Source organism: Mesocricetus auratus, unplaced genomic scaffold, assembly GCF_017639785.1.
Source record: "Mesocricetus auratus isolate SY011 unplaced genomic scaffold, BCM_Maur_2.0 Super-Scaffold_4256, whole genome shotgun sequence".
In the NCBI taxonomy this organism is placed as follows: Eukaryota; Metazoa; Chordata; class Mammalia; order Rodentia; family Cricetidae; genus Mesocricetus; species Mesocricetus auratus.
The window spans coordinates 35,242,269-35,268,340 of record NW_024429182.1 but is presented as its reverse complement, the minus strand read 5'-3'; the positions used below and the strand labels follow the sequence as shown (position 1 = coordinate 35,268,340).

The 26,072-nt window shown below is 43.8% G+C and overlaps 1 protein-coding gene and 1 non-coding gene across 3 annotated transcripts in view; one reads left to right on the top strand and one right to left on the bottom strand.

The window, feature by feature from the left end:
• Dock8 (dedicator of cytokinesis 8) overlaps window positions 1-26,072 on the top strand; it is a 211,301-nt gene that overhangs the window by 164,325 nt on the left and 20,904 nt on the right. For both annotated transcript variants that reach the window (XM_040746178.1, XM_040746185.1), the window contains 12 exons: window positions 186-325; window positions 6,491-6,660; window positions 9,163-9,308; window positions 11,264-11,446; window positions 11,779-11,908; window positions 12,657-12,744; window positions 17,376-17,472; window positions 19,369-19,503; window positions 20,350-20,502; window positions 22,072-22,230; window positions 23,848-23,948; window positions 25,279-25,471. In XM_040746178.1, coding sequence (XP_040602112.1) covers window positions 186-325; window positions 6,491-6,660; window positions 9,163-9,308; window positions 11,264-11,446; window positions 11,779-11,908; window positions 12,657-12,744; window positions 17,376-17,472; window positions 19,369-19,503; window positions 20,350-20,502; window positions 22,072-22,230; window positions 23,848-23,948; window positions 25,279-25,471 — 1,695 coding nt within the window. The remainder of the gene's footprint in view (window positions 1-185; window positions 326-6,490; window positions 6,661-9,162; window positions 9,309-11,263; window positions 11,447-11,778; window positions 11,909-12,656; window positions 12,745-17,375; window positions 17,473-19,368; window positions 19,504-20,349; window positions 20,503-22,071; window positions 22,231-23,847; window positions 23,949-25,278; window positions 25,472-26,072) is intronic.
• LOC121135632 lies at window positions 14,092-14,215 on the bottom strand. The gene has a single exon (XR_005872735.1). It is a non-coding gene; the product is annotated as a small nucleolar RNA SNORA24 (small nucleolar RNA).

Here is a 26,072-nt window from a genome sequence, read left to right as displayed (position 1 = left end):
GGCACGTGCTCTACTGTTGAGCTCTACCCCAGCCTAGTTTCTCTACAGGCCCTGCGTGCTTTGTTCTCATATTCGTGTTAGCCAGTCAGTGCATGCAGTATCTGGCCAGAGCTCTGTAAATGCAAGCCAGGGCTGTTTGGATTCCAGTTCCTAATACTCATCAAGCTGCTGTTTGTGTTTTGTAGAACTCAAGCTCCTGCTCCAGTTTCCAGGATCAAAAGATTGCCAGCATGTTCGACCTGACCCCGGAGTACCGGCAGCAGCACTTTCTCACGGGGCTCCTCTTCACAGAGCTGGCTGTTGCCCTGGATTCTGAAGGGGACGGGTAAGTGTCCCACACCTAAAGTGGAACATGAAGGAAAAAGTATTAACGAAGTTTCCAGTCGTGTTTGTGACAAGACCCCAGAACTCCACCACTTACTAGTTCCAATCTTGTCTTGATGGTTCATGGGGCATATATAGACGGGCGAGGGGATTAGACGATCTGTGAATGACCTTGTTTTTACTGCACTGGGAATTGAACCCAGAGCATCACACACTTGGTGTGCACTCTACCCCTGAGGCTCATCCACAGCCCCCAAATGACTTTGGGGGGGGGCGTGGTTCAAGACAGGGTTTGTCTTGAGTCCTGGGACTCTCTTTGTAGACCAGGTTACCTCAAACTCAGAAATCCACCTTCCTCTGCCACTGGAGCGCTGAGAATAAAGGCATGTGCCACCAAGCCCACCTCAGAATGGGTCCTTAAAAGTCCTCTTTTTGAGCAGAGTTTACAGAGAATGCTTTGTTAGCGAATTCCCTAGGGAAAACCATTTTGCAAGAGGGTTGCTGAGGTGGAACTTGCACCTCAGGTGGACCCAGGGCCTTGCACATGCTGGCCAAGAGCTCATCCACTAAGCTCATCCCCAGCCCTTCAAGGTCTCTTTTGACAAGGTGAGTACACCCAGAGGAAATACTAAGACGCCACTGCCCAAGGCCAGCAAAGGAAGTGATACCTAATAAGAAAGCTGCTGTCCCGTGTCTAGATTACACTTCTTGTAGACAAGCCTCCCCAGGCCAAGAGAGATGCTACAGGCATCCTCTCGCGTGTGTATCTGAGCACCTGCACGTGGCAGTGTGGTGCCTCACTCATTGGCTCATGGCTCACATTCATTATCATATCTCTACTCTAACTGATCTCCAGTTTTCCCAGTAGAATTTTCTGTCAATAAAGCTAACATATTTTCTCAGCAACAAGAAGTGCTCTAGGATAGTTGCTGATAAGGTCCTGAGAGAAGAAAGTTTGTAAACAGAAAAAAAAGTCCCTGTTTTCATTTCTTAATTGTGTTTTAATAAATACTGCGGCTTTAAGTGATTTCTGAGAGTATCTCTTGTGTTCACATTAGCAGTGGTTTTTGATTTTCCATTTTTGTTCCACTTGGAAACGGGCCTGACATCTGTTTCTGATCCTTGTAAAATTGTTGGGGTATTACTAGCAATAAGGGAGAGTTTGCTGGGAGATGGTGTAATTATGTCTAATAAGATTGATATGGTCTTCAAACGCACCCAGAGAGGAGCTAATTAGCAGCTTCAGTGTCCGGGCAGCACAGCCATCCCTCAGTTACTTTCCTAGAAAGCCATTGGAAATACTGTCAAGGCTGCAGTATGAGGGCTAAACCTTAGAAAACCGCCACCCTTTAGCACAGCTCCCCAGCGGTCAGTGTGGCCTTTTGCTGCCGAGGCAGTTAAAAGACTGGCCCGCATCTGCCCCAACTCTAAAGGTGCAAGGGCTCATGGGATCCATCTCTATCCCCACATGAGCAGCCACAGCCATCTTATACTTGGGCTTATCCATAAGTGTCCATGCTTCAGTAAATCAAATGAGCCTGGAGCATTTGGAAATTGCCTCATGTCTTTAACTGGTAAGTGCAGCACCTGTCCAAAAGACACTGCTGGAGCCAACAGGCTGAGTTTCAGAACTAGAATACCTTCCAAGCTGGTGTGATGGCGCATGCCTCTAACCCCAAAGCTGAGGCAGGCAGATCTCTGTGTTCAAGGCCAGCCTGGTTCACACAGCAAGTTCCAGGATAGCCAGGACTGTGTAAAAAAAAAGAGCACCTTTCAAAATGAAGCTTATAGTTGCCTATTCAGTGGAGGAATCTAGGCCAGTTGAAAATTTGTTGATATTTTCTATCTCCTCTGGATTCTGATGGGGCATTATTTCATTTGAGGTAAAGGAAAATAGGCTTTTTTGGAGATGGAGAAATTACACTTTTGAAGTTGAATTGCCACAGCTGTGCTCTAAATGCTATGCTGGATGCATGGTTTTCCTTATTTTTATTGAAGTATAACTTACATGCAATAAGGGACCTTAAACATAATTGTGACGTGCAATGGTTTTTCACTACGAATGTTCTTTAAGTAGCCATAGGAGATTTTGTAGTAGTCCAGAATATTCTGTTACCCCTCTCAGTCACAGTCCTCCATCAAGCTAACCACTATTCTGACCTTTGCCACCAGAGACTGGCCTTACCAATTGTGGAACTTCATATTCTTTGCTGAGCATTGTGCCGTGAGCACCTTGGTATGACTGCGCATGTTTCTTTTTATTTCAACTCTGTGACTTTGTGTAGAGATAGTATAATTTGTCTGCTAAAAAATGAACATTTAAAAGTTTCTGGTTTGAACTTTTGCTGAAAACTAAAAAGGGTGAGGGCAGCAAGTTGGCTCAGTGGGTTAAAGGTGCTTGTGTGATGTCACATAAACTTGACATCTGAGTTTGATCCCCAGAATCCACTAAAGGTGAAAAAACAGAAACGACTCCACAGAGTTGGCCTCTGACCTCTACACATGCACACACAACAATAATAATAATTTTTAAAGTAAAAGTTGCTATTTTCTTTTGTTTTTTTTTTAGTCAGGGTCTCGATATATAGCCCACAATGCCTCCAATTCAGTAATTCTCAGCCTCCTGAGTACTAGCATTAAAGGTATATCCCTTTGTGCCTATCTAGAAGTCATTCCTTTCTTTTTAAGTTGTGCTTATTTATTTGTTTTGATGGGAGCATGTGTATGACATTACTCATGTGGAGGTCAGTGAACAATTGACAGAGGTCAATTCTTCCACCATGTGAATCTCAGGGATCAAAATCAAGGCCTCAGGTTTGGCAGAAGGCACCTTTACTAGCTGAGCCATCTCAGTGGCCCTAGAAGTCACTTCTTTGGGCTAGAAATACAGTTGACTTTTTAGTTTTAATTTTAACTTACTATCTTTAAATAAGCAAACATGTGTATGTGATTATTGTACTGGTTAGATTTTTTTTCTTCCTTTCTTTCTTTTCTCCCCTTTGGTTTTTCAAGGCAGAGTTTCTCTGTATAGCCCTGGCTGTCCTAGAACTCACTCTGCAGACCAGGCTGGCCTAAACTCAGAGATCTACCTGCCTCAGCCTCCTGAGTGCTAGGATTAAAGGCGTGCATCACCACCACCTGACCACCACACAATCATTTTAACAGGTGCAGGAAAAAGCACTGGACAGACTGTAGTTCTACTGCCTAGAAAGTGCTGATCACAGAGACCGTACTCAGCCTCATCCTGGCCTCTGGAAAACTCACAGCTCACCTGAGCACTGGTGGAAAACATAAGTTTTCCCCCTAAGACCAGGAACAAACAAAACCTTCCATGTCTGTCACTGCTGTTTGCCCTTGTGCTAAGAGTTCTGTCTTAGGACAAAAGACATGAAAGACTGGTTATTCACATGGGAAAGAAGCAAAACATCTTCATTCTCATATACAGCCTGGTGTTATATATAGAAAATTTTAAGTCAGTAATTCAAAAACCTCTTTGGATTTATCAAGACCGCGGTTGCTAGGTTCAAGGCCAATATAAAAATAAATTGTAATTATTTATATTTGTGATGAACAGCTTGAAAATGAAATTAAGAGAACAGTGTTATTTAACCCCCCCAAAAAAAATCTAGTACTCAAGAACAAATTCAGCAAACAAAGTATAAGGCTTGGGTACTGAAAACCACAGAACAGTGTTGCCAGAAAGAGAGCTACATAGTACACCTCACCTGCTGACCAGTCAGTGCATATAATATTGCTGGGGTGGTGCCATTCCATACGTTGACCTGTGGGTTTGATGCAGCGCCTCTCAAAATTCCAGCTGACTTCACTGCAGTAATTAAGCTCTTCCTAAAATGTGTATGGAAAGTCAAGAAAACCAATGTAGCCAAAACAAAATTTATAAAAGAATTCAGTTGAAGAATACACATTCCTCATTTTGAAATTTACAACAAAGCCAACTACTTGACTTTATGGTTCTAAAACACAAATAGATACATCAGTCAGTATAATCAAATTAAGAATCCAGAAGTATGGCTGTCCAAGAACTCACTTTGTAGACCAGGCTGGCCTTAAACTCACAGAGATCCATTTGCCCTTACTTCTGGATTCTTTTTTTTTCTGTAAACTTTTATGTGCAAATTTATTTTATTTTTCCTTTTTTTAAAATTTAAGTTGGAAACAAGTTTGTTTCATATGTCAATCCCAGCTCCCTCTCCCTCCCCTCCTCCTCATCCCTCCCCACCCAACCCCCTAGTCCCCCACCCAATCTCCACTCCAATCTCCAGGGAGGGTGAGGCCCTCCATGGTGGATCTCCAGAGTCTGTCATTTCATCCAGGGCTGTTACACAGAGAAACCCTGTCTCAGGAAAAAAAAAAAAGAATGCAGAAGTAAATTTTAACATTTTCATCAATTGAGTTTTGACTGGTACCCTTAACAGTTCAGTGAGGGAGAAATAGTTCAACAAATGCTTCTGGATATTCACATGCAAAAAAAAATAGTGAACCCTCATTTACACTATAGATAAAAATGGACTAAACCTAAGGCTTCAGTGTAAGACTTAAACCTGTGGAATGCATAGATAAGGAAGAATCAGAGAGCTTGTCTTCATAACTTAAACTAGTCAGTGGCATCTGAAAATAAGTCTGAGCAACAAAAGATAAAACAGAATTGAGTTTCGTTAATATTGCAATGAGTGTGATTCTTAGGACCATCAAGAAAATTAAGAGGAAGGCATGGTGGTGAACACCTTTAATCTCAGCACTCAGAGGCAGAGGCAGGAGGAGCTCTGTGAGGCCAGTTCTGAGTCAGTCAGAACTATATAATGAGACTATCCCAAAACAAAAATTAAATAGGAAAATTAAATGATAATCCACAGGTCCACAGAAAGAGCAAAAATATTTACAAGTTACAGATCTAATGAAGAATTTATATATATGAAGAAATTACACACACACAGTTTGCTTGTTTTTTGTTGATTGAAACAAAGTCTTACTGTGTAGCCCAGGCTAGCCTCAAACCCATGATCCTATTGCCTCAGTCTCCCAAATGCTATGTCACCCCAGCTATACCTAAATTTTTTGTTTGTTGAGACAGGGTCTCCAGCTGTCCTGAACTCGCTATGTAGACCAGGCTAGCCTCAGACTCACAGAAATTTGCTTGCTTCTGCCTCCTGAGCGCTGGAATTGAAGGCATGTGCCACTCTGAGCAAATGGTTGATACAGACATTTCCCAAAGAAGGTGTGATCATAAGCACGTGAAAAGATGTTCAAAATCATTGTCAGGCCAGTGCCTCATTGAAACCATGACTAAATACCACATCCTGCCTACTAGAACGGTTACGATAAAAAGACAGAGAGGCTGAGGTGTGGCTAAATGGTAGATTACTTGCCTAGCACATGCTAGACCCTGGGTTCAATCCCCATCATTAAAAGCAGGCAGGCAGGCAGGCAGGCAGGGAGGGAGAAGCAGAGAAAGGGAGAGACAGAGAAAGGGAGAAAGAAACCAGATGGTAGTGGTATACACCTTTAGTCCCAGCACTCAGTAGGCACAGGCAGGCAGATCTCTGAGTCTGAGGCCATTCTAGTCTACAGAACAAGTGCCAGGACAACCCAGGCTACACATAGAAACCCTGTCTCTAACCCCCCCCCCAGAGAGATGATGATGAGGATAAAGAAAAAGACAGATACTAGAGCATTCATACACGGCTGCTGGGAATGTGACATGGTGAAGAAACCATGAAATGGGTCTTAGTCCTTTAAAGGTAAAAACAGTTATGGTTCCAGTGGTTTTACTGAGGGACATACCCAAGAGATACATACTTATACTTACACAAAAAACGAGGAGCATCCATCATTCACGAGAGTCCCAAAGTGTTAACAACTCAAACGTTCATCAGTTGATGAGTGGATAAATGAAATTATTCTCTGTGCACAATGGAATGTTATTCAGTATCCGAAAGGAACGAAGTACTCACGTGATGTGATGAACTTGAAAACAGAAAGCTAAACAATAGACCAGGATTGTAACCCAGGCAGCCTCTCTTCTAGCCTGTTTTGCCTGCTTTTCCCATTGTCACCCAACTGTTCAGTGCTGTTTGGGGGAACTCTTTCCCTTGAGGGCACACAGCCTCCCTCACTGTAGCCTGGTTTCTCAATGTTATATCACCAGAATCAGCAGAGTACAGAGAAAAGCTGTGAGCGCCATCCACAGCCTCCTGAGTTCTCACGACCTGGATCCACGGTGTCTCAAACCAGAAGTCAAAGTCAAAATCGCCGCCCTTTACCTGCCCTTGGTGGGTATCATCCTGGACGCCCTGCCACAGCTCTATGACTTTACAGGTAAGGACCTTCTGTTTCCTGTCTGAGATCAGTGAGACCCTGCCACGTGCCCCTCACACAGAAAGCAAGGTCTCTCACCAGCTCTAGTGTGGATGGCTTGTGTAGGCAACACTTCACAGCAGGGTCGCTAGAGCTTTTTTGACCCAGACAGGTTTTTCTTGTTTTTTTGGGGGGGTGGAGTTTTTGAGACAGGGTTTCTCTGTGACTTTGGAGGCTGTTCTGGAACTCACTTGGTAGACCAGGCTGGCCTGGAACTCACTGAGATCCATCTGCCACTGCCTCTGCCTCTGCCTCCTGAGTTCTGGAATTAAAGGTGTGCTCAACCACTGTCCAGCTCCCAGACAGGTTTTTAAAACACATCTTTATATGTATTTTTTGTGACAAACTATTTGTATATTCATACATCGATCTGCTGGTTTCTGGTGGGTGCCATTAACTGTGCCGCGAAAGGATGAAATAGAACAGAGTTCACTACTCTCTTTTGGGATCACTGCTCTGTTGCCTTCAGATAAACATGTTCATTTTCTTCCACGGTGCTTACAAGGGAGTAATTGAAACCAAACAACTTTTGCTTTGTGCCAACCCATTGAGACACAAGTCATGGTGTCTTTCAGTATTAGGAAATTATGCCACAGCAGAAAAAAAGGTTTGCTTTGGGCAACAAGAGGTCAAGTCTGAGGTCAGTATCTCTTACTTAACTACAAGAAGTAAACATAATTTTTTAAATGTTCCCACTGCCTGGATTTATGATCCTGTTACAGACATACATGTAGCTAGAGAATGTAAGTGGATGTACACTATTCTGATCGCTTCAGAATAGCCCTTGCTCTGTGCCTTTATAGAGGTTACCATGCTGGCGTTTTGCTGATGAATGGTCTAGAGTCTGTAGAATGCCTGCCTGAGCCCAGCAGTCCTTACACGGACGGCGTCACCATTGAGTCTTAGAGAACCATCTGAGTGTCCCACTTACTCCAGTGCAGTGTGACTAGTCATCTGTAAAACCATTACAGTAACAGTTATTTAGTTTATAAAATAATGAGACTGGGGTTGCAGAAATAGCTTAGTCAGTAAAGTGCTTATCATGCAAATACCAGGATCTGTGTTTGATTCCCAGACCTCACATAAAAATTTCTGACACGGTGGTATACACTTGTAATGCCATCACTGGGAAGGTGATACAAGAAGATCCCTGAGCTCTCCAGTCAGCCGAGCAGGAAAAAAAAATAGTGGGCAGTGCATGAAGAACAAAACAAGGTCATCTTCTTGCCTCCAGATGCGCATCCATATGTTTACACACACACACACACACACACACACACACACACACACACACACACACAAGATGAGAACAATCACCTAGAACCTTTAATTCATGCAAATTGTAAAGTGAGAAGCAAGCATTCCTATGGAAGTAGTTGTTTCCTCCTGTGAATTAGCAGGGGCAAAGCTCAGCAGTTAAGAGCACCTGCTCTTGCAGAGGATCTGGGTTTGGTTGGCAGCACCTCACATCTGCCCTTAACTCCAGTTCCAGAGGATCTGATGTCCTCTTCTGACCAACCCAAACCCATGAAGTACACAGACATGCATGCAGGCACTAACATATACACACAGAATAAAAACAAATCTTTTTAAAGATACAGCTAATGGGGCTGGAGACATGGTTAAGAGAACCAGCTGCTTTTCCAGAGGACCCAGGGTCAATTCCCAGGACCCACATGGCAGCTCACACCTGTCTGTGACTCCAGTTCCAGTTCTGATGACCTGTTGTAGCCTCTGAGGTCATCAAGTCATGAAAGTAATACACAGATGTACATGTAGCAAAATTCTAAAATATAAAATGTTAAAGATACATTTAAATTCTAACTTTTGCTGCATCTATTACCTTTGACAAGTTTGGCTTTTCTGTAAATATAGACATGCCTACTATATGGCCATAATAAATTAGTATTTGCCTAGATTTTTAAAACAATTTTAGTGTATGATGTATTATTATAATAGCATATTATTCTGCAAGGTACTTATTTTGTAGTTACAGGTCCCATTTTACTGGATCATTATTTAAAATAAACAGTACTGGGGGCTGGAGAGATGGCTCAGAGGTTAAGAGTACTGACTGTTCTTCCAGGGGTCCTGAGTTCAATTCCCAGCAACTACATGGTGGCTCATAACCATCTACAATTCAATCTTGTGCCCTCTTCTGCCATAGGCAGAACACTGTATATGTAATAAATAAATAAATCTTAAAAAATAAACATTATTGTTTTAAATACAGAACAGAACACAGAGAAGTATTACAAAACTTTGAAAGCTTTTCTTTTTAACACTTGAAAAATTTATTTGTAGCCTAAGCTTGTTTTAAGCCTGTCTGCTTTTTCTGAAGATAAATTATGGTAAGCACCAGGTCTCGGATTACTTGCTGACTTTAGTAACTAAGACACTTCTGTCTCTTGTTGGGTTGAAGACATGGAAATGTGGTCTATGGCTTGACATCACCCATTGCAGTTGCAGATGCTCGCAGTGGGAGGAGCCGTGCCAGCGGCTCATACGAAGAACAAGATGTGGCCAATGGAATCAACCAGAATGTGGCCCTGGCCATAGCAGGGAATCATTTTAACTTGAAGACAAGTGGAGCAATGCTGTCTTCCTTGGTATGTTGGTATACATTCCCTGAGATCATTTCTTGTTGTGTGTCCCCCTCCTGACTTCTAGTGGAACCCAGCTTGGAGCAGAGAGGATTTCTGCCTCCCCACTGTGCTACAGGAATCAAAGAGGCTGAGAGCCGAGAAACACACTGCTCAGACAGTCGTGGCTCTAGCAAGAGGTGCACAGGTCACATTTAGCCAGTCCCAGGGTGCTAGGTACAGAAAACTCTCAGGGAGGAGAACTTGGAAACTCTGAAATCATTACAGAAAAGATCAAGCCAAAGCATCCTTCCATCGAATTTAGGCTGGGCTTACTGAGCTAAAAGCTGAAGTGTTGTTTCCACAAGAGATTGAGTGTCTTAATGTTTGCCTCCAATAACTGAAGGGACCAGAGTTTCCAAAGCAAAAGCCATCAGCTTTCCTAAGTCTCCAGAGAGCCTAAGAAGATTTGTGTGGTTTGTCCTTTGACAGAAGGGCTCTTTGTGGCATGTATTCTCTGCTGCACTTGAGGTGTGACTCGTATGTTTGGTGATACACTCAATTTCTTGTCAAAATAGCACATCTTCTAGCTCAGTGTTGTTATTTAGTTTATAAAATAATGAGACTGGGGTTGCAGAAATAGCTTAGTCAGTAAAGTTCTTGTCATACAAACACAAGGATCTGTGTTTGATTCCCAGAACTCACATAAAAATTTCTGACACTGTGGTATACACTTGTAATGCCATCACTGGGAAGGTGATACAAGAAGATCCCTTGAGTTGATGTGTTTGATTTTATAATCCCAGGGATGTGCCTAGGGCAACCTAGGGTTTGCAAGAGCTAGGCGGTCGATTTCATTTTGCATTTTAACATATGATCTGAATCTGCAAGAAACTTGCTTGGTTTTCTGAGTGAGGTGGGGTCTTGATACAACTTTACTAGATGACATTTTTTGTCTTAGCACTTAGCGCTTAGCCCTTAGCAGCCTCAGCCCCTTTCCCCTTGTCCATGAGGGTTGGGAGTCAGAGAGTTGGGACACATGAGATTTTTCATTGTTAATCTTAGAGTTCAGCAGTGTACCTTATGACCACTCTCTACATTAGAATAATCCTCCTTACCAAAATGACCTGCTCAGGGCAGTATGTGCCTTTTATATTAATTGCCTATAAGGAGTATAAAAGCCAGAAGTTCACCTGTTAGAACATATTCCCTGTGAAGTTTTAGCTGAAGATTCTCATTTCCTGTCAACATATTCAGAATACCTTAAGCAAAACTAAGTTAGTCATCCATCCTTTCCATCCAAGACTAGTGTTTCCTTCACATAACTCACAAATTCCTTATTGTAATGTTGCTTCCACATTCCACTGAATATTGGCTACACCACACGAAGCAAGGCCACAGCTGTATTTTGTTGCCTGTCTTGGTATTATGAGTTAGAGCAAGTGTGCTTAGCAGCACTCTCCAATGAACTTGCACCTAAGGAATTACAGCCTGAGGACCCACCCACCCCTGGGTGAATTTTGGCGTAAGTCCCATTGCAAATGGCTTCATAAACATATGAATTTGATCCGTGTGCTGAGCAGGTCATGATCTTGATGTGAAGCAGAACTGTTGGATTAGTCATCGTGTCTGGTTAGGCCAACTCTCCACTGGCCATCTTGAAGACGCTCTTGGAGATCTTAGCTGCAAGAATGCTTTATTACATCACTGATATTGGAGAACACAGCCAGGGTCCAGGGCAGATCACTAGACAGTGCTCAGTTCAGTGGCTCTCAACCCAAACTATGCCCAAGGTTCGCCTTTACCGAGCACCAAGCAAACATTCCCTTGCCATGGGGAGATGGAGCTTCAGAAAGCAGATGCCCAGGCAGCAAAGAAGTAGGTATAGTGTTCTGAAAGGTTCTCATCTCTTACAGTTTTGTTTTGTTTTTTCTGTTGCTTGACTTCCTCCCTGACCTTCCCCTACCTTTTGCCTCCTCCAGCCCTATAAGCAATACAACATGCTGAATGCAGACACCACCCGCCACCTCCTGATCTGCTTCCTGTGGATCATGAAAAATGCTGACCAGAGCCTCATTCGGAGGTGGATTGCTGACCTGCCTTCCATGCAGCTCAACAGGATTTTAGACTTGCTGTTCATCTGTGTCTCCTGCTTTGAGTACAAGGTAAGCATGGGGTGTCTTCGTGGCTTGTTTCAATCCTGTCTTGTTACTCTTTCCTTTGAGAAATGGTAGCATCATTCATTCTTCATACTTCTGTATTCCAGCCTGTAGCTTGCTTGCATTTACAGATGTGACCATTCTGCACGGGAAAAATGTCTGCCTATTGCAGTGGCCCTTTGCTGCTAATAAAGTTTTGTCCATAGGAACCTCCAGAAAAGTGTCTGTGTGCTACATGTCAAAACTCCCCACTATGACCCTGGAGTGTTCTCTTTTGACAAATCTCTCCTTCAACAGAGACAACACCAAACTGAATGTTTCTACCTCTGCCCTTCCAGGGGAAGCAGAGCTCTGACAGAGTCAGTAATCAAGTCCTACAGAAGTCAAGGGATGTCAAGGCCAAGCTGGAAGAGGCCCTGCTCCGTGGGGAAGGAGCCCGCGGGGAGATGATGCGCCGTCGCACTCCAGGTAGGCCTCCCCACCTGCCGGACAGCTTGCACTCTGTGGGAAGGAAAGTCCTTGGATGTCACTCCCTGAGACAGCAGGTTCTGAATCCTGTGCTTGGCTTATAGAACGCTTGTTCTCTGCCTCTGAGGGCAAGAATCACCCTGTAAGTCCCCAAATGCCCCGTTCTAATTAAGGTTTAAAAGCAAGTGAAGGCCACATCCAAGAAAGTGATTGATGGAGGAGGGAAGCATCATCTCCCTGGTGCTTAGGCCCCTGGAGGGGAGTGATCAACAAACTGGAGGGCTGGGGCCCAAGTTCATATCCCTGAGTCACTCGATGTGCTACTGGGATAGAGCAGTCTACCCAAAGCAGTGCCAGCATATCGCTATCCTAGGGACCCCAAACTCCTGAGCTCATCACATTAAAACAGTCAAATGTCACCTGCTCCCAGGAAAATAGCACCAGGAGGGTGTGGACTTCGGAGGGTGCTCAGCACCTTTGACACCAAGTGGGGATGGGTGGAGGGGGGCCTCACAGGAGCTCCAGCTCAGGGATTATGAAAGGCAGGGCATCTTCCAGAGCTGCCTCCTTTCCATCCAGGGCCGGTCACCACAGACACAGCATGGTGGCTTTGTCTCCTCGTGGCAGCACAAACTGATGCACAGAAGAATGTGCCAGGGCTTCTCAGTTAAGCTTGGCGCTCGACTCTTGGTTATCTTAGAGGGTTTCAGGCTAATCAAATTCCTGCCGTGTGTTTCTTAACTCCTAGGGAATGACCGATTTCCAGGCCTAAATGAAAATCTGAGATGGCGGAAAGAGCAGACACAGTGGCGGCAAGCTAACGAGAAAACGGATAAGTGAGTTACTCGGCTGCTCTGTGCAGCTTTCATTTAAAGCCTTAAACTATTTTTCCCAGGCTACTTGCGTTTCTGGGACAACTGCATCCTTCCAAGGTTAAGACAATGAAATATCCTGTAAATACAGCTCCAGCTACCCAGGATGCCCAAAGGTGTAAGGAGCTGTGTCTTCAGATCTTAAAAAAATGTATCCATTGTTTAAAGAAACTCAGTTTCCGCAAACTCAGGTAGCTGATGAAAGCCGCTGGTGAAGAGCAGAGAAATAGAGAAAGCAGGACCTGGTGTCCTGCCATGCGAGCAACTCCTCGTCTCTACTTCCACAGTGAGAGTGGGTACAAATGTGGAGAGTCAGGGGTATTTATAGTAGCCTTGTTTTTTATTTTTGAAGACAGGGTCTCTCTGTGGTTTGGAGCCTACCCTGGCACTCGCTCTGTAGCCCAGGCTGGCCTCGAACTCACAGAGATCCACCTGCCTCTGCCTCCCGAGTACTGGGATTAAAGGCGTGCTCTACCACCACCCAGCTGTATTTTCTTTTTCACAATTTGTTATGTTTCCTACATTGAAGGTCTTATTTGCTTTCAATTGCTCTGATAAGACACTATAACCAAAAACAACTTGAGGGGACGGAAGGAAGTCAGGGTAGGAACCTGGAGGTAGAAACTGAGCCAAAGGCCATGGAAAAACACTACTTGCTGACTTGCTCTCTGTGATCTGCTAACCTGCTTTCTTACACAACCCAGGACCACCTGGCCAGGGGTGGCACTACCCACAGTGAGCTGGACACGCCCACATCAATCATTAATCAGGAAAATGCCTCTATAGCCTTGCCTGCAGCCCAGTATAATAGAGGCAATTCCTCTGCTGAAAGTACCTCTTCCCAGATTTGTCTAGATGTGTCAAACTGACAGAAACCAGCCAGCACGTGTGTGTGTGTATGTATTGTACATCAAAGGGGAAAGAGAGAACTAAATAACAATTTAGACACACGAGAGCTGAAGCTAAGTATGTGTGGGTAGATGACGTATGTCTTCTCTGCCTCTCAGCCATAGGTAGCTTGTGAACCCTGATTCGCTGAGGTTGAAGAGCCCACATATACAACTGAGCACAGATAGTACAGCTCCGTGAAGTGTGACGTACTCCTCAAAGGGAGGGATGAGAAGATCTGAATGCCGCTTAATAAATAAATGCTAATATCTCTACTATCACCATAAGAATGATACATCCTAGTCAATTTATGGGACTGTGTGGAGTCAGACTTACTCTAAAACATTTTTCCTAGAGACATTTCAATAATAGTTTTGAAAAGCATGCCAAACAACTGGTATCCCATAGTTTCATAACAGTGAAGGATGCTGCTCGTGCAAGTCAGTATCTGATACCAATTAAACAGTGATGCTTTGCCAATAAACAAGAATATACTCTTTTGTGGCTTGGAAGGGAGACAGCCACAGCTGTCAGGTCCAAAGATGCGTGGACATGTCACGGTGTTGACTCAGGTGTCACATCGGAACCCCATTTGCTTAGAGTACTTTGGCTTGCTCTGATTTCCCTAGCTGGTGTTTATGGTCTTTGGTTCTAAATGTCAGTACCTTTTTGCACCCATTTTCAGGGAGGAATATGGATTTGAAGTTACATGGCTGGTCCCTTGGCCCTGCTTTCTCTACTGCTTTCTCTACTGCTTTCTCCTTGCCTGTTGCTTTCATTCCGTGTGTGAGGTCATTGGTTCAGACAGTGTACAACAACAGGTGTGTGTGTGTGTAGAAGGCAGAGCACTGTTTAAATGGTTGGGTCATCTGCTCCCCAAATTAAAACAAGAGTGCATCAAGCATGTTATGACAGGGCTGTGTGAATTGCCTTAGGAAGTCTTTCCCACTTGCTGACATTAGCGATCTGGACTGTGACCATGCAGGTCCTGCCAGCTCTCCGCAGGTTCCTTTTCAGCTCCCAGCTCCTGGTGGGCTACTCATTACCAATGACTGATGATACCTCGGTCCTTCCTCAGCTGTGTGGCAATTATAACTGCTCAACTGAGAGCTATTTGGAAACTTAATGCTTTTTAGACAATAGCTTCTGTCATTTTCTTTTAACTTTATTTTAATCAGTTTGGCTCTGTTTCTTTTAGAGCAGTAGTTTTCAACCTGAACTACACATTCAAATCACCCATGAAAATTTTCCAGAGTGCCACCTACTCCTTGGATAGGGCCTTACAATGCCCTCAACTCTTTATGTCAACAAGACTGTATTTGAACTCACAAGGTCTGCCTGCCTCTGCCTCCTGAGTGCTGGAATTAAAAGCATGTGCCACCACACAAGCACCAGAGTGTCCCAAAGTATTCTCTACCAGTTCTAGGTTGGTCAAACTTTACAGGTGACTGCAGTGTGCAAACAAGTCCTAGCCACACAAGTGGACACCCCAGGAGGAGTGACAATATTGCATGACAATATAAATTACTTAATACTGCTGAACTATACAATTAAAATTACTAAGGTGGTAAGCTTTATGCTATGTGTCTTTTATCACAATTGTAAAAACAGGTTAGGACTGTCTGTATAACCCATTACAGGAGCCACTAACCACATGTAGCCATGAAGCTTGAAGGTGGCTATTTCATATTAAGATGCAGAATAAATGAAAATGCACATAAGATTGAACATTCCAGCAGTAATTTTTAATTTGCTACTTACTAACAGTACTTTTGATGTACTGGGTTAAATAAATATGATAAAAAATTAATCTCTGCTGTGTATGCTGGCACATGTCTTTAATTCCAGTACCTAGGAGGCAGAAGCAGGTAGATTTCTGTGAGTTTGAGGCCAGCCTGGTCTACATGGTGAGCCTGGAATCCCAAACCAGTTACCATGAGACCTTTTTGAGGAAAGAAAAGATAATGTCATCAATTTCATTTTCTCTTTTTTGGTGTGACTAACACAAAATCTAAAGCAATACATCTTACCTCTAGTGCATTCTACTGGACAGTGTTAGTCAAAGTGTGTTTTTTTTCAGTCAGGGGGTTGCTGTTGTTGTTTTGAGACAGAGTTTCATTAAGTAGTCTTCACTGGCTCCAGAACATGCTTTGTAGACCAGGCTGACCTCAAACTCATAAAGATCCACCAGCCGCTGCCTCCTAAGTGCTGGAATTAAAGGCATGCACCACCACGCCTGGCCCTGTTGCTGTAAATTTAAACATTTAACCAGTAAATTAATTTTTTAAAAGCTTGTATATTTCACTTACCTTATACATAAACTATCATTTGGAGAATGAGGGGAAGGCTTGTCAAACAATTAGGACTGAAGAATCTTTCCTTAGTGTGATATTACCTTTCTGAGCACTCAGTGGTATATAAGCAACTGTTATCAGATAAGGACCAAGGAGAACAACTCTGTGGGTAATCCTGGTTCAAGACATTTGAGCTGATAGAATAATGCTCCAGCATCTGTGGTAACATCTTAGCCACGGGCAACTATTGGGAAAGTCAGTTCTTCCTACCTCTCTTTCCTTAAAACTAAATTTGCATGGTAAAATAAATTGGATGGTAGTACCCTTTTATCTGCAGGCAATATGCTCCAGTAGATACCCAAAACTATGAACGGCACCTAGTCCTTCTCTATGTCAGTATGATACTGTGTCAGTCAGTCTGGTAACTAAGACAGCAACTAAGTAAATAACATGTAGGTAGCATGTGCAGTGTGGATACACTGGGAAAAGCAATGGTCGACGGGATGGCATAGGACAGCATGCCACTCGGAACTGCACACAAGTCAGAGCCAGTGACTGGTTTATTTCTGGAGTCTGTTCTTCAGTTTCTCATGGGATGTTTTCAGACTCCTGTTGACTATGGATAACTGACCCATTGAAGGCAAAGCTATGGAAGAAGAGACCACTTTTCCCTTCCCGGCTTCACTTGGTTTGTGAGGATGGAGGGACTAGTGCATAGAACATACCAGCTCCTTACAATTAACCTGAAAAAGAGACAGTGCCAGTGATGTCCATTTCCTACCTGGTAGTTTCTAGTCCAGGAGCCTCCGGCAGAATGTCTGATGCCCTGCCCAGGGGGTGTGAGCCTTGCTCCCCACTGGAGAGGGACAGCCAGTTCTACACTCAGCTAAGCACCTTCTCAGGTGGACTCTGAGTACTAAGAACTGAAACTCCCTTTCCATGGTAGCATCGCCCTTTCCACAGTGGCATCTCTGCTTCCCAATGTTCATCAAGTTCAAGACACTTCCCGTCTCTCAGCATGCTGCAGCCCCACCTCACGCCCACTCAGACAGTGCTCATGCATGAATGGCAGATGAGTCCCTGGGGCTTTAAGCAGCTATCTGATAGGCTCACCTAATTATTAGTAGCAACCAATAATTACTTCTCTACCCATTTTGCTATTTTCATAATTGCCATCACTATTAATAACAGTAAGGATACAGATGACCTGGAGACTTCACTAGACCATCTTCCCAACTAAATGTGAACCCCGGGAAACACTTGCAGTCCTTAGTTACATCAAGGCCAGCCGCTTTGTGTTAATTCATGGTTGACTGTTCTAAAGAATCCTTTGTGATGTGGTACATTGGTTGTCATTGCTGGAACCTGGCCAAGCCAGATTGTGCTTTAATTTGACCTCCTTTTGTTTCTTAGAACAAAGGCAGAGTTAGATCAAGAAGCCTTGATCAGTGGCAATCTGGCAACAGAAGCAAATTTAATCATACTGGATATGCAGGAAAACATCATCCAGGTGAGGACAATCTGACCAACTCATGGGTGCATTTCTTGGAATTGCATAGGGAATTCTTCATTCAAAATTGAGAAAGATGTGAATATGATTTCAGAATGCCTTTTTAAAATTAAAGTGGGCAAGTTTGCCTACCTTGCAGATTCCAGAGATACCAGGCATCCTCTGGTTTCTCCACCATTTTACTACTCCCTTGGGAAGAGTTGGACGTTTGAGGAGCTAACTCTCAAGGTTAAACTGGTCAAGTATGTGCTAGATTTATAAAGTGGACAGTGAGCTCTTAGCTGAACACTGCAACAAGGGTGGTAACTAGGTTTCTCCTTGTAGGTAAATTCCGATTGAGTTGTCGATGACACAGAGGGATTGGGGTCCCCGCCTGGGGTTCTTCGTCTCTTTAATAAAAGGACTTAAGAATGGACTAAAGTAGAAAGTGAAGGGCAATTTTATTAGTGTTTTTAAGAAAATCCCCAAAGTTGACAAGTTATAAATCTCAGCTGCCTCTGGGAGGAGGAGCCTGAAGGAGAAAAGGAAAGAAAGCTATGCCATTTAAGTTGCCATGAGGTCATATACATGCCAAACAAGCAGCCACATGGCAGGGAAGGAAGCCCAGAATGCTGGGAAGACCCCATGTTAGGGAAAGTATGCCTAGTAAAGTGACAGAAAGATTAAGGAGAAGTTACACTTTTCTGAATAATTTACAAAAGGAGACAGACGGATGGCTGTGGCCTAGGAAGCCACTGTGCTGGGAGAAGGGATTCTGGGGAGGAAAAGCACACTGTCTCGTTAAAGGACTAATTACTCTGCCCAACTCCTTAACATGGCTTAAGGTGAGCTTGTCACCCTAGGGGTGGTCTCTTTGATTCACCAGTATAACTGGAATATTGGGTCTTCACCAAGCCAGAGATAATGTTCCCTTGACTAGAAGCTTTCTCTCAGTTGGCCTTCATTGCCACTCTAACATCATGCCTGCACTAGGTAAACACAGTGCTGCATGTGACAAATAGTGTGTCCCATACTCAGATTGCTGAAGGACAGTCCTGTGAATTTGCCATCCCATCCTTAGGGAAGTACAAGCCAGCCTTCCACTGCAGTGGATCCACATCCTGAGGCTTGACCAACCATTGATAAGAAATATTTAGGAGTAAAAATAGATCCATACTGAAAAATAGGTCTGTATATGCATACTTTTTAGTTTTCCATCATTGTTCCCTAAACAATACAGAATAGCAACTGTTGGCATGGTGTTTTTATGTTGTATTAGGTACCAAAAGTAAGAGAGGGATGATTTAAAGTACATGAGAGAATTGTGGGTTATATATACAAATACTACCTCCCTTTTATAGGAGGGACTTGAGCATCCAAGGATGACTTGGGTATCTTTTGAAAGTTTCCTAACTTTGGTACCCTAAATGTTTAGCATCTTTATACAAGCTATTTCTGAGAGCATTGTACCTGATTCCAAGTTTCAAAGCAATTTGCAGTTTCCTAAAATACTTATTATCCTTATTAGTCCTTCTGTAGCTGACAAATAGGCTGCCAGTCTAGAAGACACAACCTCCACCAAGCAGCCCTCTTGTACTTGAAGCTCCCAACTGTTTTTGAAACACTGGTAGAAAATCATGCCTACAAAGAAAGAGCATTCCAAAAGCCATAACCCAGGCTGGAGGGAGATGACCCCTAGAACTTTGTTCAATATCCCAAAGAGGCACAAACCTCAAGTCAGTTAGTTTTGGGAAAGGGTTATTGGGAAAGAGAGCTTAAGCTCTCATGATTGTTAATGACATACGCGGTGGCTCACTAACACTTTCAGCTAAGAAGAAGGTATACCAGTTCTCTATAATCAGGACAGCCTCTCTGGCCTTCAGCCTTACTCAGTGATGCTATTCTTCCACCCTTCAGGCAAGCTCCGCCCTGGACTGTAAAGACAGCCTGCTGGGAGGTGTCCTGCGAGTCCTGGTGAATTCTCTGAGCTGTGATCAGAGCACCACCTACCTGACTCACTGCTTTGCAACTCTCCGAGCACTCATTGCCAAGGTACACAGGGGATGCTTGTTTTCTTACCCTTAATTAAAAGTGAGATTCTTATCTAGATTCAAGTTCCTCTGCAAGTAGATCAAGCTACATGGAGGGCATGGAGTAAAAGTGTCACCGCTTCCTAAGAAAGTAGGCGCACTGACAGTCACGAAGTAGCTGTGGGGGATGACAAACAGTGACTCTCATCCTTGAAATGTGGGCCTAACTATAGAGACTTCAAGTGACCACTTGAAGGGAGCGTAAGTCTATGACTTGAGAGCAAAAACCATCTGAGAGACTACAGTTTTTCTCCTTTTCATGAATACCTTATCACAGTGAGATTCCTATACCTGATTCCCATTGCTATATGTGACAAAAATGACCATAATAAATGCTAGGAGGTGCCAAAGAACTATCTTTGATTAGTAGCATATTAAGATTATTTTCCATCCTTGTGGGAAATCTTAGTGGGTGCCTCTACATAGGAGTTTGTAAATTTATGAAGTGGAATTCTGCTGTCCACTATGATAATAATTTTCTCTTTCTTAGTCACCAATAATTTCCAAGGAACCCATGAAACACAAGTAAGTCCTTCAGTGCTGCAACTCACTCGCCAGTGAATGCCACCTGGCTAACAGTGATGTTAATGACATAGCCCTTACCTCAGCTGTGTGACTCACAATTAAGTGAAACGTCATTGCTTACCTCCATCGTCTGACACATGTAGCCCATTTTGTTTATGGAGCACTACATTAACCCTTCAGGCTCTTTGCTTGTCCAAACAGACATTTGCATGTTGCAACAGACAGCCACGGAGCTTGTGAAAATACCCAGTGATGCCTCACAGCCACCCTGTGTCTCTTGTAGTTTGGAGACTTGCTGTTCGAGGAAGAAGTGGAGCAATGTGCTGACCTGTGTCAGCGAGTGCTGCACCACTGCAGCAGCAGCATGGACATCACACGGAGCCAAGCATGTGCCACCCTCTACCTCCTCATGCGCTGCAGTTTTGGAGCCACCAGTGTAAGCACAGACCGGCTGGGTGGCCCAAGATCACGAGAGAACATGAATGCGAAGCATAGGTTGGCGGGGGTAACGTTGGCAGGGTAGCGTTGGCGGGGTAGCGTTGGCGGGGTAGCTTTCACTTCTGCCCTGTGAGAAAGACACCAGGGAGCGTGCAGGTGAGCGCCAGCATTTGAAAGCTAAGGCAGGACTGGAAGGTGCATGCTTCCAGCAGTCACAAAGTTCCTGCACATGGGACAAACATGGACATGTTCCAGATTCAGAAAAGTGTGTCCTGTTCTAAAGTCTGAATCGGTACTAGTTCTGGATGGTACCAGGATGACTTGTGGATGAGAATTGTAAATGATTATTGTCATCTGGACCTGGGTTTGTTTGTTTGTTGGTTGGTTGGTTGGTTTTGGTTTTTTGAAACAGGGTCTCACTATGCAACCCTGACTGTCCTAGAACTCACTATATAGACCAGATTTTCTGGAACTCACAGAGATCTGCCTGCCTCTGCCTCCCAAGTGCTGAGATTAAAGGCATGTGCCCCCGTGCCTGGCTTGGATCTGAATTTTAAGTGAAATGTAGACACTTTCGGGGTTCAGTTTCATAGCAAACCTTTGCTTTAGTCTGTATACATTTATGAATGCATGCTTGGGATTTTTGTTTGCTGTCATGTTAATAAGCATCTTTAAGGACTCTTTCCAATAAAGTTGCCAACCAAAATTAAAAAAAAGAGTATCTTTTATACTAAACTCTGTAAAAAAAATAAGTAAAATATCTCTAACCTCAAAAAAGAATTTACAGATCAAGGGAGGAGCAAATACATGGGCCCATAGATGAAATGGGGGTTCCTTAGGGTTTTGTTTTGCTTTGTCTTATTTTTGTCTGTTTTGTGTTAATTCTGGGAATTGAACCAAGAACCCAACAATGCTAATCGCTTGCTTTACTACTGAGTAATACCCCTAGCCCTGGTCCTCATGAAATGTTAGAGATAATGTTTAAAAACCTGTGGGACATGCTGCATTGGCCCTTGGATGGGTGTGCTTTTTCACGGTCACGAGAGAAAAGGAGATGCAGGAAGCTACTGCTTACTTCAGAATCCGAAATCTCAAAAGTGCTGCCTTAGCTGATCTCTGTGAGTTCAAGGCCAGCCTGGTCTACAGAGAGAGTTCCAGGACTGCTACACAGAGAATTCTTGTCTCAGGGAAGAAGAAGAAAAAATAAAAAGTGCTGCCTTAGAAGGTTCCAGCCCCTGTGTAAGTTCCAAGAAGAGACTCTTGGCAACAAAGCATGCATCCTGTAACCAACTTTATAATAATCTTTAAACCTTGCAGAGTGGAGGCAGCCCAAACACAATGAAAATTTAAAGGAGCCTGACAAATTTATGGGAGCGTGCAATCCATCCAACCCATTTAAACAGTAATGTGAATCTTGTGCAAAGTATAGCCCACAATTTATTGAGAGAAAAGGAAATGCTTAAGACTGGAATGAAAGAAACATTGGGAGCTGTTTGTGTCTGGCTCTGGAGCCTCCCCTTAGCCACTCTCTGACTGTCTCTTGTTCACATCATCTTTTCTGATGCAGAACTTTGCAAGAGTAAAGATGCAGGTAACCATGGCGCTAGCATCCTTGGTAGGCAAAGCACCAGACTTCAATGAAGAGCACCTGAGAAGGTCCTTGAGGACAATTCTGGCCTACTCAGAAGAGGACATGGCTATGCAAACAACTCCTTTTCCCACCCAGGTAGACCCATGAACATACCTTATCTTATGCATGAGTTTGAGATTAACCAGTTATAAGCATACACATTTATTTTGCATATAAAATTTTACATATATTATATATGGGACTTGCAGGTATTTATAGCCTGTTCCATATTTACATGTTCTCAGGCTTGATAAATGCAATATGCATACCACTGTCCTCAACTTGAAGAAACCAAGAGTCTGTTGGGAAAGAATAGTCTCAAACAATAAGAGCCAACAGAAGAAAAGTGATACTGTACTGTGTGGTGACAAATATTGTACAAGACTTAAGAAAGGGGGTACAGGGGCTGAATATAGTTTTGTGGTAGAGCCTACATTCACAAACCCTGGGTTTGATCCTCACAACTTCAAAAAGATAAGAAAGAAAGAAAGAAAGAAAGAAAGAAAGAAAGAAAGAGAGAGAGAGAGAGAGAGGGAGGGAGGGAGGGAGGGAGGGAGGGAGGGAGGGAGGGAGGGAGGGAGGGAGGGAGGGAGGGAGGGAGGGAGGGAGGGAGGAAGGAAGGAAGGAAGGAAGGAAGGAAGGAAGGAAGGAAGGAAGGAAGGAAGGAAGGAAGGAAGAAATGGTGGTCTGGAAATGTGGGGGTGGAGAGGAGTCAAATCCCTAGGATAGAATTCAGGGAAGAGGGAGAGGAAATAATGATCATGGATGATAATGTTTGCATGTAAGACAAGAAAGATCCCAATTTAGAAGAGCTGGTAAACAACAGTAGTCATGGTGATATTTTGTTTGTGATCTAATAAAGCTTACCTGAAGGTCAGAAAAGCAAAGCAGCCAGCCACTAGAGAGTTCTCACCTCTACCAGTGCTCAGACTGAAGGGGTGATCCTGTCCTCTGATTGTATCTCCTGACTGCCCTGCTCCTCAGACTGCCTAGATTGCAATATGTTCCTGTCTCCTCCCGCCTTATATTCCTCTCTCTACCAAGCCATGTCACTCCTGTCTCCACCTCCCTTGGGCTGGGACTAAAGGTGTGAGCTCTGTTTCTCTTTTAGACTAATTCACTCTCATGTTACCCAGGGTGAGCTTGAACTCACAAAGATCCATCTGCCTCGGTCTCCTTAGTGCTGGGATTAAAGGTGTGTGCCACCACTGCCTGGCCTCTATGGCTGTGGCTAGCTCCACACTCTGATCTTTGGGTAAGCTTTATTAGATCATAAACAATATATCGCCACAATTAGCCCTAAGGAACCCAGGAGGACAGCTACTCTTCTGTCTTGTTGCAATGCCCACGTGAAAGATGCCATAGGTGAAAAATGCAGCCTTCTTTGCCCTTTAACTTCAGCCCCTGGTCTACTCTGTGGTAGGTTCTCACAACCTGGCACTGCAGAGTAGAGTTTGTACCTTTGCAGTCTACAAATAACCAAGACTCATTCAAACTCAAAACTCAAGGTGCTGGAGAGGGAGATAGTGTAAAGATGCAGGTCTGCTTCATGGATCTCCAGGCCACAGTAGCTGTGGGCCTTGGGTTGCACAGATGAAAGTACCTCCAAAGATGGTCTTAACTTCTCTCCACCTTGGATCTCTGCCTCTCTCTGAGCAAAGCTTTCTCTGCCCCTGAACATCATGCTCTTCACGGCTTGCACTCTTTTTTCAGGTGGAGGAACTTCTTTGCAATCTGAACAGCATTTTATATGATACAGTGAAAATGAGGGAATTCCAGGAAGACCCTGAGATGCTCATGGACCTCATGTACAGGTAAACTCTCCTGAGCAGATAGAAAGGGCATTGTTGCCAGGCATGGTGGTACCACCTTTGGAAGGGAGGGAGGGAGGGAGGCACCTTTGGGAGGGAGAGAGGGAGAAGGGAAGGGAGGGAGGCACCTTTGAGAGGGAGGGAGGCGTTATTGTTTTAGAGTCTGAATATTTGTCTCAGTGGGGTTCCATCTTTTTCTTTTATTAGTAAAAGTTTATTTTATTTATATGGATGTTTTGTCTATGCACCATATGTGTGCCTAGTGCCCATGGAGGCCAGAAGAAGCCATCAAATGCCCTGGGGCTGAAGTTATAGATGTTATGAGCTGCCATGTGGGTGTTGGGAATCGAACCTAGGACCTCTAGATGAACTGTCAGTGCTCTTGACCAGTGAGCCATCTCTCAAGTCATAGTGGTACACTTTGTAATGTCATTATCATTGGCAACCTGGGTAGAATAGTTCAGGGATAACATCCAAAAATATATGAAGACTATAGATAATGGAAAACTAGAGTTGTTTCATTCATAAATTTCCAGAAGGATTGCTCTAACTTAAAATACAGTGTTAATTTTAAATACTATCTTCTGGGACTCTGGGAACCCATACCACGTGGAGGGATACTCTCTCAGCCTGGACACATGAAGAAGAACCTACCTGGGCCCTTCCCGGGATGATGTGACAGACCCTGAAAATCCCTCATGGAGGCCCTTTGCCCTCCCTGGGAAGCAAGGAGGGGGTGGAGTGGGGGTGATAGGTTGCGAGGATTGGGGGGGTGAGGAGGAGGAGAGGGAGAGGGAACTGAAAGTGACATGCGTAAAAAGTTAAATAAAAAAATATGGGAAAAATAAATACTATCTTCTGTCTAGAATGAGAGAAAAGAATTATTGGCTGTTGTATGAATTGTTTCCTACATGCTTCTGTGACAATTCATAAACAGGCAGTTTAGAAGTCACACTTTATTATGTAGTTTAAACCCTTTGTCCTCTGGTCCAGTAGTTTTGGGAAAAGTTACCTACAAAGGTGAATAGCTGTGATCCATTGTAACTGTGTCCTCTGTTACAACTTTGAAAGAAAAAGGAAGGAAATTGCTTGAGCTCCACAAAAAAGGACATTATTTTATGAGATTTTTTTTTTCTCATAAGACTTCTACTAAGTGTTCCTTCTTGGCATCCAGAGCACCCTGGTCACCTCGAGTTGGATGAAATGTTTTCTCCTTTCTCTTATTTCCTGAAATTGTAAACAGAACGATTAGTGGGGGGAATAAAGCTTGCCATCCCTGTAAGAGCGGTACCATAGAAAGGCTGCACAGTAAACATTCTCCATCTGTCTTCAGGATCGCCAAGAGCTACCAAGCATCTCCTGACCTGCGTCTGACCTGGCTCCAGAACATGGCAGAGAAGCACACCAAGAAGAAGTGCTTCACGGAGGCTGCCATGTGCCTGGTGCACGCAGCCGCCTTGGTGGCCGAGTACCTGAGCATGCTGGAGGACCGCAGCTACCTGCCTGTGGGCAGCGTCAGTTTTCAGGTAGGACAGGCACAGCTTTCACAGTTTATGTTACATCAGTGTCCAACCATGGTTGGCTGGGTCCTTCCCCAAGGGAGAGCTCCACAGTCACCAGAGATGTTTAGAGTGTTACAAAGGGAGAAACCAAGTGTATCTGGTCCTAGTTTCCACTATTAGTGTATCTGGTCCTAGTTGTCGGTGTTGCCACAGTTGAAAACCACTGGCTTAAAGTGTTATAATTACCTCATCTAATGGCTTCACCATCTTTTAAAACACATTTATTGCAGTAATGATACTTAAGGCAACAAGAGCTTTAGGAGAGATCTCAGACATTCTAGACATTTGGCCATCCCCATAAACCTGTGAAGCAGAAGATTTCCATTTCACAGATGTAAGAAACAAGACAGCAATTTTTTAAGATCATTTAAATTCTTTCTGGAACATTTGTTTTTGGCTTATCTATTGGCAAGGAGGGAACACTGGTTTATTGATTCCCTCATGCCCCAATCCCTCAATTCTTTTCCTCAAGTCTGTGGGATTCCACTGTTGTCCAAAATTAAGAAAGAATCAAATCGATCTGAGATGGGAAAGAAATGGCTGAATGGATGCTTCCTGAGGATAA